Source organism: Mobula hypostoma, chromosome 1 (genome assembly GCF_963921235.1).
Source record: "Mobula hypostoma chromosome 1, sMobHyp1.1, whole genome shotgun sequence".
Taxonomy (NCBI): domain Eukaryota; kingdom Metazoa; phylum Chordata; class Chondrichthyes; order Myliobatiformes; family Myliobatidae; genus Mobula; species Mobula hypostoma.
Genome location: NC_086097.1, coordinates 82163672 through 82180057, shown reverse-complemented (window position 1 = coordinate 82180057; position 16386 = coordinate 82163672). Strand labels below are relative to the sequence as shown.

At 43.1% G+C, this 16386-nt stretch overlaps 1 protein-coding gene across 1 annotated transcript in view; it reads left to right on the top strand.

The window, feature by feature from the left end:
* The first annotated feature begins 431 nt into the window (after positions 1-431).
* fntb (farnesyltransferase, CAAX box, beta) overlaps positions 432-16386 on the top strand; it is a 101314-nt gene continuing 85359 nt past the window's right edge. Inside the window, exon 1 of the mRNA XM_063051739.1 lies at positions 432-619. Coding sequence (XP_062907809.1) covers positions 521-619 — 99 coding nt within the window. The 5' untranslated portion in view covers positions 432-520. The remainder of the gene's footprint in view (positions 620-16386) is intronic.

Here is a 16386-nt window from a genome sequence, read left to right as displayed (position 1 = left end):
GCTTTCGGGCGGAGTCCCTTCAGCGCCGAAACTCTTTTACTCTTTTCCATAGATGTTGCCTGGCCTGTTGAGTTCCTCCAGTATTCTGTGTGTGTTGCTTTAATGAAGAGCGGGACAGTTGAACGGGCCAGATGTCCTACTGCTACTCTCAGGTACCTTTAAAAACAGTTAAATCGTAAAGAAATTATACTTTATCTATTTCTATAGGAATAGAAAAACAATGCTTCGATGGGGAAATTTATAAGTTTCTGCTCTTTTCAAATAGTCGTACGGAAAGGAATGATCATTTCACGAATCCTGGGTTAAGAAGGCAAAAGCCGACAAAAAGCGGAGACTTGCAGCGGAAGATTGGGACTCGTCAATCTCCGGAGACGTACAACGCGTTTGGGCGTTGCAGAGCGAAGGTTTGTCCCTTCTGGGCTCCGGTCGGATTTACCGGTGATTGGAAGTCATGTTGAATCGAGTTTGAGCGGAGAAATAGAGAGGGTGGCACTAGTAGGGTTACACTGCTTTTATTGTCATGGCGGAGGGAACTACGCCACTGAGGTGCTTCTGTGAGGATCACTTCAAAGAAAAATTTAACGACGAAAATGTGGTAACAGTAACTTCAGTCGAGCAGGTGAGGAGATATGGGTGCCAGGATGGGCGTAGGCCGCGCCGTGTACCTTGCTGGGAGCTGTAGTTCTGGTTATGTTCGGAGGTTCTCTGTCTATAGCAAATAGACTACAGTTCCCAGAAGGTATCAATTTTGCTTTCACTCGTGTATATCTTCTAACCTAGTTGAAGCGCAACAGTTCAAAAATTTGTTTTTATGTGCAAAGTTTAATAGTATACTTGGCGAATTCTCCGTAAGAAACACACTTCACTTTTTTTTAGATGTTGCGAGATATATTAAACTTAATACAAAATAAATGAATGCGGGTTTAGGTGGTTGTGATTTTCTTTGTAACAGCCAGGGAACATTTCGGTGCGTGTTGCATGTGGATAGAACGGAGCTGTGCGGAATGTTTGGCAGCGTTAATAGAGAAGGTGGAGAACTGGAAAGCCCATTCAATGCCAGTCTTTGAAGACTTGGGAAGTTTGCCATTCTACTTGTGGGTTGCAGGCGTCGACGGCAAAGCCAGCAATTTTCGTCCAGCCAGTACTGGGAGAGGGGATAGGTAGTTAACCGCTGCTGTCGTATAATGTTACACCTTCAATGCTGAAGGGTAGTGAGGTTGGGATTGGCTTTAAGGTTGGTTCAGGTTTGTGGGGCATTGGTAAATTCTTATGACTATTAACTAACTGTGCAGTATTCCAGGGCCGTGTGTGCCTTGCAGTGAGTTTTGCCCCTAAGTGTCTGCTGGCGTTTGTTTTCCTTCTGGATGAGAGAATTTGTTGTGTGAGTGAAGAAGCCTTGACTATTGCAATGACCACTGCATCCATTCTGAGCTGGCAGTGGTGAGAATGAAACTTAAAGGTGGTCTTCAAACTAGCACTGAATGGGTAGTTTTATTGTAGATTTTTCTGAACTTTCTCTTGTGTGCTGTTCTCAATGTGTAGGTGGAACGGATTCCATCATACTCTTCACATTATCACTGGAGGTATTGGAAAGGCCTTGGGAAGTTTTGGGTGGGTTGGAGCGGGGAAGCCTTGCAGAAGAATACACAAAACTATCCCTTTCGTTAGGAGTTGCAGTGTTTATGTGACTGGACCAGTGATATTTCTGCTTGAAGATGATGACGATGACTTGTGAGACATTGACATGCTGTTGAAAATTGTAGTTAGATTCTTTCTGTACAGTTTAGTTAAGTGTAGCTAAAGTTGGGTCACAAAACTTGAGTTATTGTAGTATTATCTGCATAATTCTTGACTTTTTTTCAATAAGTGGTGATTTTATAGTCATAGAATCATAAGAGTATTGCAGCACCCAAACAGGCCCTTTGGCCCATCTAGTCAGTGCCCATCTGGGTCCTCTGTCTAGTCTCACCTACCTACACCCAGATAATAGTCCTCCGTACCTCTCCTATGTATGTACCTATCCAAGTTTCAGTTGAACCTACATCTATCATTTCTTCTGGCAGCTCGTTCCATACTCACGCCACCTTCTGAGTGCAAAAGATCCCCTTAAATATTTCACTTTTCACTGTAAATCTATGACCTCTATTTCTACTGTCAGCCAACATGAGAGGAAAAGTGCATGCATTCATCCCATCTATGCCCCTCGTAATGGTGAATGCATGTATAATGTCTCCCCTCATTATTTTATGTTCCAAGGAATAAGGTCCTGACCTATTAATAAATAGGTCAGCAATACTGTCCTGAAAATTATGTTGATAAGTGGTGACTCTTTGCATGCCGCTCCAACGGGACTCAACAAATATTCCAATTTAGGACTACTCCAGCCACAGCCATGGATAATTCAGAAAGAAACATCATTTTAAGATGTTCTAAAAAAAATCTATTGATCCTCAAGATCAACAGACCCTGGCAGCAGTCTCAGGTCGTGAGTGCAGTTCCCCATTACGAAAATGGAAGCATGGAAGGTGTACTGGTCTACAGGTACAATTGAAAAGCAGAGGCCTTAGAACCCCAGCTGCAACTATCCTCCTGGCCAATGTACAGTCTCTGGAAAATAAAACTGAAGATTTCAAAGCAAGATTGAAGTACCAGAGGGAGATTAGGGACTGTTGTATACTTTGCTTCACAAAACATGGCTCTCTTTCGCAATTTCAGATACAGCACTGCAGCCTGATGGTTTCACCATTCTCCACAAAGACAGGTCAATCGAGTCTTTTAAAGGTAGATGAGGGGGAGCATGTTTCATGATTAACTTATTGTGTTACTCAGATGTGACAGTTCTGTCTCAGTTCTGTTTTCAAGAACATACCAGACATAGCCAAACCAAAAGCTGCGAATGAACCAGGCGATTCATTGTCTGCTGAGGGCTAGATCTGTGGCATTTAAGATCCAGAACTATAGAAGAAATCCAGGTACAACCTACAGAAGACCATCTTAAGAGTGCAAAATCAATTCGGATTGAAGTTAGAACTGGAATCAGATGCAGGTCAGCCCTTACAAGTTATTACTTCCTACAAGGTGAAACCTAGCAACATGAATAGCTGTGATGCTTTACTCCAAGGTGAACTCAATGCTTTTTATATACGCTTTCAAATGGAGAATAAAAGTACACCTGTGTAGATCCCTGCAGCACCTGGTGACCCTGAGATCACGGTCTCAAAGGCCAATGTCAGAGCATCCTTCATGATGGTGAACCCTTGCAAGGAGCCAGGCCCTGATGGTGTAATGAAATGCCTTGAGAGGGTGGTCATGGGCGGAATCAACTCTTGCCTAAGCAAGGACCTGGACCTGCTGCAGTTTGCCTATTGCCACAATAGGTCTATTGCAGATGGATCCTCACTTGGCTTTGGATCACCTAGACAATAGCAATACCTACACCAGCTGACTGTTGATGACAGCTCGGTGTTCAACACCACCATTCCCTTAGTACTAATAAATGAGCTCCAAATCCTCGGCCCCACCCCTCCCTCTAAAACTGGATCCACAACTTCCTCTTCGGGAGACCACAGTTAGTGCAGATTGGAAATAACATGTTTTCCTCACTGACAATCGACACCTCAAGGTTTTGTGCTGAGCTCGCTGCTCTAGTCTTTCTACACCCACAACTGTGTGGCTAAACATAGCTCAGATGCCATCTATAAATTTGCCAGTGACACAACTGTTGTTGGCAGAATTTCAGATGATGCCGAAGAGGCGTACAGGAGTGAGATAGATTAGCTGGTTGAGTGACATTGAAACAACAACCTTTCACTCAATGTCAGGAGCACCAAGAAATTGATTGTGGACTTCAGGAAGGGGGAAGCTAAGGAAACAACACGCCAGTACACATCAAGGTATCAGCAGTGGAAAGGATGAGCAGTTTCAAAGGTTCAAAAAGTTCAAAGGTTCATTTTATAATCAAGTATGTATGCAGAATACAACACTGACATTTGTCTTCTCCGGGTGGCCAGAGAATGCAGAAAACCATATAAGTAGTTGAAAGAAAGACTTGCAAACCCCAAACACCCCCAAATCCTCCCTTCACAAAATTTTAACCGGTCACCCAAACCCCCCCAGCCCACTAATTGGTATTCACCTGGAAATCAGTTTCAGGTTCTTGAGTGTCAATATCTCTGAAGGTCTATGCTGGACCCAACATAAAGATGCAATTACAAAGAAGGCTTGGCAGTGATTATATTTCATTTGGAGTTTGAGAAGACTTGCTCTGTCACCAAAGACTCTTGTAAATCAAAGGTTTCAAATGTACATTTAATATCAGAGAAACATATACAGTATACATCCTGAAATGCTTTTTCTTCACACTATCCACGAAAACAGAGGAGCGCCCCCAAAGAGTGAATGACAGTTAAATGTTAGAACCCCACAGTCCCTCCCAGCTTCCCTCCCTCCCGTGCATAAGCGCCAACAAGCAATGACCCCCCCCCACTGGAAAAAAAAGCATCAGCACCCACCACTGAGCACTCAAACGTGAGCAGAACAATAGCAAAGACACAGACTTGCAGTACTCCAAAGACTACTCGCTCACCCGGTATTCAACATACCACAGGCTCTCTCTCTCTCTCTCCCTAAAAAGGGAGAAAGAGGTGTCTCACAGCGAAAGGGGAGACATAACAAACAACTTGCTGGTTTACGATGTTAAAAGTCCATTGCATCATTGTGTCTGAGCTCTGTGCCCAAAGATCTTGGGTCTCTAGGCGCACAGCCTTAGATTTTCCATCTCCCACAACACACTGATATGCCTGGACACTGACCTCCGATTTCACCCTCCCCCCCCCCCCCCGGGGTCTCCAGAGGCATGAAATCTGGAACCTCTGAAGGCAAGCGAAGCTCTGAGGCCGTCCCCTTCGCGTGCCGAATAACGGCCAGTCGTGAAACCCCGAGAGCGGGTCTCATTCCCACAAAGAACCATAGTCAGCGTGTAACTCCAGGTCACGGTCTTCAAAAGAACCCTGAAAGGGAAAAACAGAGATATTAAAGATGGAAATAAAGCTGTTTCCGAAGATGCAAGCAAAGGAGTTGTCATTAGGCGCATTATCTCCTCCTAAGCCACTCCATCTAAATGTGTACAGATGTACCGTAGAGCACATTCTAATTGATTGCATCACCATCTGGTACGGAGGGGCCATGGCACAAAATCAGAAAAAGCTACAGGGAAGTTGTAAACTCAGCCAGCTCCATCATGGGCACAAGCCTCCAAAGCATCAAGGACACCTTCAAAAGGCGATGCCCAAAAAGACAACATCCATCATTAAGGACCCTCATCACCCAGGGTATGCCCTCTTTTCATTGCTACCATCAAGGAGGAGGTACAGGTACTTCATTGTTTCAGGAATAGCTTCTTGCCCACCATCATCAGATTTCTGAGTGGACAATTAACCCATGTGCACTACCTCACTTTTTTCTCTTTTTGCACTACTTAATAAAAATCTATAAATTACAAGATATTTGAATAAGTATGTGTTGCAATGTACTGCTGTAAAATAGCACATTTCATGTCATATGCCAGTGATATTAAATCTGATTCTGACCTATTAAACGTTTCCCTTTTATTCCGGTTAAGATAGAGGCAGTGTTGGAGCTTCTGAAAAAAAAATTAGGATAGATGATTTCCTGGGGCCCGATGGAATATACCACAGGTTACACAGGAAGCAAAAGAATAGGTTGCTGGAGAGTTGACGATGATCCTTGAGTCTTCCCTGGCCACAAGAGTAGAGCTAGAGGATTGGAGAATGGCAGTGTTCCATTGTCCAAGAACTGTAATAGGGATAATCCTGGGAATTAAAGACCAGTGAGTTTTATGGAGATGGGCAAACTAATGCAGAGGATTCTTAGGGAAAGGATTTATGAGCATTTAGAGAAGCAGTTTTATTGGGGTCGTCAGCATTGATTTGTGACAGGTTGTGCATCACAAGCCTGACTGAGCTTTTAGAGGAGGCAACTAATAAATTGATAAGGGTACAGCAGTAGAGCTGGTGTGTATGGGTTTTTAAGGCATTTGATGAGGTTCTCCATGGTAGGCTTATGCAGAAAGTCATGAGGCATGGTGTCCGTGGTGTCCTTGGTTGAGTGGATTCAGAATTGACTTGCCCACAGAAAGCAGAGGGGCAGTGAGAAGTCTTGAACATCTCATTTCTTGTCAAAGGAGACAGGAGTCAGAGAATATTTTATGAACATTGGATCACTTTATCAATGCTGACCATTTATTAATTGCCGATACATTTAAGTAACTGTAAATTTTTTCATTACTTGTACATGTCTCTGGATTCCTAGATCCACAGTATAACTCTCATGCCATCAAGTATTTAATGAAGTGGCAATGAATATATAACAGTATAGCACAGGAACAGATCCTTGACCCACAATATCTCTGCTGAACGTGATGCCAAATCAAACTATATCTCTTCTGTCTGTCCATTATCCAGATCTCTCCATTCCTTGCATATTCATGACATATGTCACCTACCACTCTGTTATTTTTTTTTAAAAGGAAGAAACTTGGCCCAACATCTCATCTAAACATTTCCCCCTCTCATTTTAAATACATGTCCTTCAATATTTGACATTTCTATCCTGGGAAAAGTACTAATTAATCTGACTGTCCTTCTCATAATTTGATAGATTTTTATCAGGCCTTCCCTCAGTCTGACACTCCAGAGAAAACAGCCCAAGTTTCTCCAGCCTCTCCTAATTCAGACAGCATCATAGTCAACCTCTTCTCTGCCCTTTCCAAAGCCAGAATTAACTGCGATACTCAATATACAGCCTAATCAAAGTTTTGTATCACTGCAAAATGACTTCCTTATGCTCAATGCCCTGACCAATGAATTAAGCATGCCATATTCCTCCTCTACACTACACTCGTCTGGCCACTTTTGAGGTAGCTACGGACTTGGACCTCAAGATCCCTCAGTACATCAACATTGTTAAGGGTCCTGCTAGTAACTATACTTTCTCCTCGCACTTAACTTCCCAAAGTGCAACACCTCAGCTTTAACGCCATCTGCCGCTTCTCCATCTACATCTGCAGCTGCTCTACATCCCTGTTGTATTCTTTGATAGCCATCTACACTGTCCACAACTCTAATCATTTTACACTGTCTGTAAACTTACAATCCCACCCCATCCATATTTTAAGTTATTCATATATATATTTTCAGCAACATAGATTCCAACACCAGATCACTGATCACACATTCAGCCAGAATAACATCTTTCCACCGCTACTCTCTCTCTATCATGGGCAAGCCAATTCTGAATCCAAACTGTCATGCATCTTTCTATGCAAGATCAGCAAACATTGAGGGACGTTGTCAAATACCTTACTGAAGTCCACGTAGAGAATATCCACTGTCTTGCTCTCATCAATCACCTTTGTCATCATAAAAAAAATTTTCAGTCAAGTTTGCAAGACATGACCTACTCCCCACAAAGCCATGTTGATGGTCCCTGATTAACCATGTTTATAAAATGTGCTCTAATCCTATTCATAAGAATCCTCTCCAGCAGTTTTCCTCCCCCCAAAGTGAGATTCGTTGACCTACGATTTCTTGGATTATCATCCCTTTTTCCCTTAAAGTATGGAACAACTTCAGCTCTCTCCAGACTTCTTGGTCTTAACCTGTTTTTAATGAGGATATAGAGATCATGAAACTACTCCCTTCCCTGTTTCAAAAACCTGGTAATCGGGATCTGGGGGTGGGGGGAGGCAGCTTGTCAGCCTGAATGCTCTTCAACAGACCCAGCAGCAAGTTCCTTGATCGAAAAATCCTTGAAACATTAGCATGCCCCATTTTAGTGTCATATTCCTCCATGTCCTCTGTTAATGCTGACACTATGTCCTAGTTTAAGAAAGCAGGAAAAGGCACTGAGGAAATTGAGATAGAGCAGTCAGGAATTCTGGTTACAGCATTCTGTTGATGCAAGTGAGGAGAAAGTTTGAGAAGTCCATCCACCCTGCCGTTTTAACTTTCCATTCTGAAGGTAGTAATTATGACTCACTTATTTTGGATGCTGGTTTGATGCTGTTATCTTGCACTTCACAACCAAGCAGACTGACATTGGGAGCTGCTTACTTATCAGAAGGAAATACTGGCTTCAAGCTTGCTTTTATCTTTCATGTGCATTAATTTTCAGTGGCTTTTTAAATAATCAGTAAAAGAAATGTTGACCGTTTTCTTTCTGTTTTATCATGTAGTATTATTTATTGAGCCCAGTGCTGCCCAACATAGAGGCTGGTTTAGAGAGCAGAAGCGGATTGAGGAAATTGAAATATACAATGGTTTTCTTGCATTTATGCAAGTTTTATTCAACCTGCTATTTGTGAAAATGCAAGTTCCTCATCTTTTGCCATTGTGATTATATGAAATTTAGCTGTACAGATTAGAAATAAAACAAATATTTTATGAAATGTCAATGGACACAAGATAAAGTAGAAAATACTGGAAATGTTCAAAAGGTCAGGCAGCACTTCAGAAAGAGAAACAGTGTTACAGGGCCAATAATCCTTCATCAGAATTAGAGAAATAAGGAACAAGTATGTTTTGTATTCTGGTGAGAAAAGTTAGGATAAGGTAGTGACATAATTGGAGGTGCCTATATTTTCCAATGAAGTTCTATCCAAGCTTGAGAACCTGTCACATCTGTCTGGACACATTGCAACCTATGGGATACAATATTGAATTCTACAATTTTAGATAACACCTTTTCCATTTGTCAGAAACTGTTTTAACTTTTTCTGTCTCTTTTTCTCTCCACTGATACCACTTGATCTGCTAAGTATTTATAGTGTTCTCTTTTGTTCCAGGTTTCTAATAATTGGTCTGTTGTGCCTCTCCCAGTGCATTATGCCTTTTTTTTGTATATTATTATCTTTATAATTGCCCCTATTCATCTTATCATTCATTAATTGCCCCTATATGGCTCCGGAAGTATTGTCATCTGGACAATACTTGCACCTATCACAGATATTCCATTTGTTTTTTCTACCCTTCTGCTCTCTGCAACTTAAATAAGAAGCGCATTTCTTATTTCTCCATTTCCGAATAAAGAATCACTCCCCTTTGGCGTATGCTGCCTGACCTGCTCAAGGGTTGCAGTTCTTTAATTTAATCATAGATTTGCACCATCAAGTCCAGCTCTGTCACAAACCCTCTTACAAGCTTGGCTCATTAGCTAACTTTGTTAACAGCTACATACTGAGAAAGTTACCTTTCAGAAGGAATATATGTCTAGGGTCAGTATGATTTGGGTTCAACCAAACAGAAAAGTTGGGATGCTCCGGTTAAGGACTATTGATAGTAATGAATGCTGAGTAAATACCACCCCATACACAATTATCGGTCACGAAGAAATGATAGATCGTACACCAGCAAAAAATTATGAAGTAAGTATATTTACCAACATTTCAACTTTAACAAACGAATAGACTGGATGTACCACACTGTTCCTGATTAATGCTCAGCAGAATGAGCATTTTGCTCAGGAGGAACGTCTCAAAAGCAACTCTGAACACCAGCTGAATGAACAAAATTTTCAAAATATTCTCCCCATTTCTCTCCTTTAATGCTCCCGCAATCCTTCTCACAATGGGAGTATTTGTTTCTACAAGAATAGAAATTTCATCTTTTTCAACTGGATCTGGGCAGACCAACACTGGTGTATCAATAGTCTCAGTTACTCCAACATCTGCTTCCAAAAACTCTGGTTTTGCCATCGTACGGGTACTCATCAGTACTGAGCCTCCAAATCTCAAGGGCACTGAGAGGCATCAATGGTAAATGCGTCAAATACTGGCTGTAAAAGGATCTATAAAATAATTTGAGAAGCTGTGTCCAGTATGGCTCTAGCATCAATACCTTCCATCAATATAGATACATCAGAGCTTGGTCCCACTAAACCTGCAGAAATAGTGTTTTGCACTTTATAATTTCCTTTAATACACTGATTGGAATGTGTTCTCTGAGATGCTAGGCTGTGCCTTTACTGGGTCCCTCTGTAGTTTTGCTTCTTTTCCTCTGTGACTAAACACTGACTTCTTGAAGATTTTGCTGTCCCTCACAGTTTCCTTTGAAATGTCCATCTTCTCCACAGCTGAAACAGAAAATACCAGTCGCCTCTTTAGTCAAAAGACCCTTTTTAGCAGCATTCCTCTGCATAGCAAGTCCTACAGGTGGGTTGGGTTTCCCAAAGCACGTGTCACGTTTAGCTGAAACATTAGCAGATATCCATCGAGTTAGTTCAGCTCAAAGGCTTTTCACCTCATTCCTCAAAAGGTCTATCTATCTCCGTGGTATAGGGGGTCACTTTAGCAACAGAGGCTACCACTGAAGACCCTGCACTGCTTTTGGAAATGTACCACTTCTCAATCATGTTTTCCTCCTCTCTGTCTTCCCTGAGTAACTCGGTAAAAGATGGAGGAGGGCACACCTTGTGGATCGTTCGAATACGTAGAGCAATCACATCATGTGACAGTGTGCCCTTCACAAGTTGCTCCACCCTCAAGCAATTTCTCTCAGACAGTTGAATGTTCCCTTTGTGGCCCAAACCCTGCAGCAGCTTTTCCAACCGGAAAAGTTAGGCAGACAGCTCTCTCCTTCCCCCTGGAATGTGTGCCTCAATTTCAACATAAGATTGGCTGAACTTTCAGTAGTGCCAAAAGCATCTTTCAGAGCTTGTGTGTGATTGGCTGATGTGGCTAATGGGGTTTCTGCCTTTAGGAACCTCACTATATGAGCCGCTGGACCCTTTAAACTCTACCAGGTTCTGTTTTTTCATATTATCTGAGCACTGCTATTCATTCAGTAACTGAGATGTCTACTCAGCCCAGGAATTGTTTTCTTCTGCACTGCGTGTGGGCCTAACTCCAGTGACATGCTCAGCTCTCTGCAGGTACACCTTGCCATTTATCAGCCAGTGATGTCATAACCAAAACCAGCTCAGACCTTAAAGCAACAACTGAAGGACTTATTAGACCTCTTCTCTGACAACTCCTTGCACAACTACTGCAATGACAACTACTGCAATAATGACAACTACTGCACAGAGTCTTGTCATCTTCAGAAGTTTTCGGATGACTCTGCCATAGTTGGATGCATCAGCAAGGGAGATGAGGTTGAGTACAGGGCTACAGTAGGAAACTTTGTCACATGGTGTGAGCAGAATTATCTGCAGCTTAATGTGAAAAAGACTAAGGAACTGGTGGTAGACCTGAGGAGAGCTAAGGTACCGGTGACCCCTGTTTCCATCCAGGGGGTCAGTGTGGACATGGTGGAGGATTACAAATACCTGGGGATACGAATTGACTATAAACTGGACTGGTCAAAGAACACTGAGGCTGTCTACAAGAAAGGTCAGAGCCGTCTCTACTTCCTGAGGAGACTGAGGTCCTTTAACATCTGCTGGACGATGCTGAGGATGTTCTACGAGTCTGTGGTGGCCAGTGCTATCATGTTTGCTGTTGTGTGCTGGGGCAGCAGGCTGAGGGTAGCAGACACCAACAGAATCAACAAACTTATTCGTAAGGCCAGTGATGTTGTGGGGATGGAACTGGACTCTCTGACGGTGGTGTCTGAAAAGAGGATGCTGTCTAAACTGCATGCCATCTTGGACAATGTCTCCCATTCACTATGTAATGTACTGGGTGGGCACAGGAGTACATTCAGCCAGAGACTCATTCCACCTAGATGCAACACAGAGCGTCATAGGAAGTCACTCCTGCCTGTAGCCATCAAACTTTACAACTCCTCCCTTGGAGGATCAGACACCTTGAGCCAATAGGCTGGTCCCGGACTTACTTCATAATTTACTGGCATAATTTACATATTACTATTTAACTATTTATGGTTCTATTACTATTTATTATTTATGGTGCAACTGTAACGAAAACCAATTTCCCCCATGATCAATAAAGTAAGACTATGACTATGACTTCCCCTCACTTTGCAGCAACAAGAACACTTGGCTGTAAAGTCTTCACCCTTAGCTGCATACCCCACTTCTCTAGAGCTATGAACTGGCCATGGCTCCACCTTTCCAGGTGCCTCTATCTTATTGGGCAGCACAATTTCAATCACGTCACTGGTAGTCTGGCCTAACATGACATCCTTATCAGCTGATTGGTCAAAACACCATTCTATCAGCATAACTTTCCCCAATACTTTTACAGTTTTCCCCCGCCATCGGAAGGTAGGGCGTTCCTATGAAACGGTTCGTAAGCCGGAATGTCATAAAGCGAAGAAGCAATTACCATTTATTTCTATGGGAAAAATTTGAGCATTCGCAGACCCAAAAATAACCTGTCAAATCATGCCAAATAACACATAAAACCTAAAATAACAGTAACATATATTAAAAGCAGGAATGATATGATGAATACACAGCCTATATAAAGTAGAAATACCTTGTACTTTTCCACAATCATTGCTGCACTGTTCTCCGTAGCGAAAATCTCATGCAAGCGCTGTCGGCAGAAACACGGCACAAGCGCCGTCGGCAGAAAATCTCACACAAGCGCTCTCCAGTAACCTTTAAGTTATGAAGCTGCCAAATCGTACCAAATAACACACAAAAATACACAGCCGATATAAAGTAGAAATAATGTATGTACAGTGTAGTGTCACTTACTGGAATTGGGACAGCACCGAGCACACTGATGATGGTGTGTTAGGCTGAGTTGGCGGAGGTTGGGGTGGTGCAATGGCCCCCACCCTCCATGCAGCGAACCATACCGATCCACGAAGCATGCAGGGGTACAGTGGTAGTTGGGACGCATCCAGCAGATCTTTAAGAAAAAAGCTGAAATAAACAAGCTAATTAATTAGGTGCCGTCCGGCACGTAAATGTCAGCCCAGATCAGAGGCGATTGCCGATTGCGTCGCCTCTGATCTAGGCTGACATTTACATGTCGGGCGGCACCTAATTAATTAGCTTGTTTATTTTGGCTTTTTTTTCTTAAAGATGTGCTGGGTGCCTCCTGGCTACTGCTGCATTCTACGTGAATTGGTATCTGTCCGCGGCCTGGGGGTTGGGGTGGTGGGACACGGGTGTCATCTCATCATTGATCAGGCCAGGAAGGTCATCTTGTTCTATGTTTGCCTGCCTCGATGTCGAAGGTCAAGGTTTGTCGTCAGCTGTGGCTGATGTGGAAGGCTTGAAAAACGACAGTGTGCTTGACTGCTGAGCCTCGCGCATTTTTCTATTATACAGTTCTTTGTAAACCATCTTGCAAATATGCCCTAAACCGACATACCCTTTCAAAATTAAAGTCGTACTTATCGTTGCAGCGAAAATCTCACGCAGTTGCTTCACGTTCAGTTTCTGGCCGACTTCACTTTCGGTCCGTTCGCTACTGCATTCGGTTTCAATTGTTATCCTTTCCTCTTCCAATAGCATCAGCTCTTCATCTATCAGTTCTTGGTCATGGGATGCCAAAACCTCTTCAACGTCATCTTCGTCATCTTCCACAAGCCAAACTCACTTTGTCCTTACTTTGTTCAACTCGATCGAAACTCTTAATTATGTCTAGTTTTACGCTAAATGTAACACCCTTACGAGTTCTTTTAGGCTTTTCCGATACCTTAGAACCCATCTTTCTAACAGCTGCTCACAGGCATGTGTTTAAGCAGTGCCGGCTAGAATGCCGTTCCGAATCCGGGGGAGAGCGGCTGCTCGGGGCGTGCGCTGCTTTTTTTTGCGTGCTGCCTTTTATCACGCGCTGCTTTTCTGGTAACAGTGAAAGCACCTTCTGTTAGCGAAAACAGGGAACTAATGTAGGTCTTTCGTAACAGTGAGGTTTCATAAAGCGAACGTTCGAAAAGCAGGGGACACCTGTACAGAACTCAGCACTCTAGGTAGCAGTTTGGCAGGAATTCAAACATCCGTCCCACTCAGAACACAAGCGTTGCTCATGGATATGCTTTCAGAATCGTACCAAGCCTTAATCTCTGGGGCATCCATAATAAAGTACCTCAATTACGACACACCTTACTTTCCACAAACACTAGTTTAAACACTGACTTTAACACACAAAGAAACTGCTTGTAGAGCATTCACACAGTGTCAGATCCTAGACAAGCCCCCACATGCAACCCTCTCACTGGGCTCATATACAAACTCGGCTCATTAGCTAACTCTGCTAACAGCCACATGACTCAGCGGTGCGAAGGCCACCTTTTATAAGCAATGTGCATCTAAGGTCAGTATGATTTGAGGTTCAACCAAACAGGAAAGTTGGTATGTTCTAGTTAAGGAGCATTGATTGTAGCGAATGCTGTGTAAATACTACCTCATACACAATTATCAGTTGCCAAGAAATGACGGGCACAAAATTATAAAGGAAGTATATTTACCAACATTAACCAGCATCATAAAGGAAGTATATTTACTAGCCCCGACTAGGAGTTGAGGATGCCATCGTCTACCTGCTGAACCGTGTCTACGCCCACCTGGACAAGCCAGCGAGCACTGTGAGGGTCATGTTTTTTGACTTCTCCAGTGCGTTCAACACCATCCGTCCTGCTCTGCTGCGGGTGAAGCTGACAGTGATGCAGGTGGGTGCTTTCCTGGTGTCATGGATTCTTGATTACCTGACTGGCAGACCACAGCACGTGTGCTTGCAACACTGTGTGTCCGACAGAGTGATCAGCGGCACTGGGGCTCCACAGGGAACTGTCTTGTCTCCCTTTCTCTTCACCATTTACACCTCGGACTTCAACTACTGCACAGAGTCTTGTCATCTTCAGAAGTTTTCAGATGACTCTGCCATAGTTGGATGCATCAGCAAGGGAGATGAGGCTGAGTACAGGGCTACGGTAGGAAACTTTGTCACATGGTGTGAGCAGAATTATCTGCAGCTTAATGTGAAAAAGACTAAGGAACTGGTGGTAGACCTGAGGAGAGCTAAGGTACCGGTGACCCCTGTTTCCATCCAGGGGGTCAGTGTGGACATGGTGGAGGATTACAAATACCTGGGGATACGAATTGACAATAAACTGGACTGATCAAAGAACATTGAGGCTGTCTACAAGAAGGGTCAGAGCCGTCTCTATTGCCTGAGGAGACTGAGGTCCCTTAACATCTGCCGGACGATGCTGAGGATGTTCTACGAGTCTGTGGTGGCCAGTGCAATCACATTTGCTGTTGTGTGCTGGGGCAGCAGGCTGAGGGTAGCAGACACCAACAGAATCAACAACTCATTTGTAAGGCCAGTGATATTGTGGGGATGGAACTGGACTCACTGATGGTGGTGTCTGAAAAGAGGATGCTGTCCAAGTTGCATGCCATCTTGGACAATGTCTCCCATCCCATAATGTACTGGGTGGGCACAGGAGTACATTCAGCCAGAGACTCATTCCACTGAGATGCAACACAGAGCGTCATAGGAAGTCATTCCTGCCTGTGGCCATCAAACTTTACAATTCCTCCCTTGGAGGGTCAGACACCCTGAGCCAATAGGCTGGTCCTGGACTTATTTCCTGGCATAATTTACATATTACTATTTAATTATTTGTGGTTTTATTACTATTTAATTATTTATGGTGCAACTAACGAAAACCAATTCCCCCCCGGGATCAATAAAGTATGACTAATAAACAGCTGACAGAAAAAGAAAAGAAAAATAAAAGGCCCTTTACAGTTAAACCAGTCCAATGTGCTTGTAAACATTGGAGCTCATTTTTGAAGTTGCCGGGTGAATAGCTGTACTCACATACTAAACCCACGTCTGCATGAAAGTTACCAGCCACAGTATGGACTTCCCTTGAAGACAATCTCGAACAAACTGCTAACTCAGAAGTATTGGTGCTTCCTCCTTGGAGCCATTCTTCTGCACAAAGGACTTCTTACTTCGGGCAGCATTTTGCAGGCATCCTCCCTTGTGCCCCACTCCCACTAAAAGACACTAAACCAGACTACTGTCCTTCAGAAAGCTGAGTTGCAGCACGTACACAGACAAACCTGATTGTCCCAAGTTGGACAACATAGCTCCTTTAGCCGAAGCCAAAACACTTTTACTAGCAGGACACACTGCTTTTTGCAGAAAACAGCTAAAATAAAAAGAAAATCTCAAAACTTAGCAGTAAAAATTGACCCAGTTTTTTGTTAATTTTAATTATGATTCTTGGAGTTCACTGTAATTTTTTTGGATGAAATATGCATGACACTTTGATTAAAATTTATTGTATTTGGGTGAAAGCTCTTCATGGAGGGAAGGTGAGAATCTGGTGTAGACATCACCTACCAGGAGTAGTAAGACAGACACGGGCTTTAAGGGAAAATCCCAGGAGGTAACAGAATAAATATAGAATGATACTCTGGAGGGGTGAAGACGTG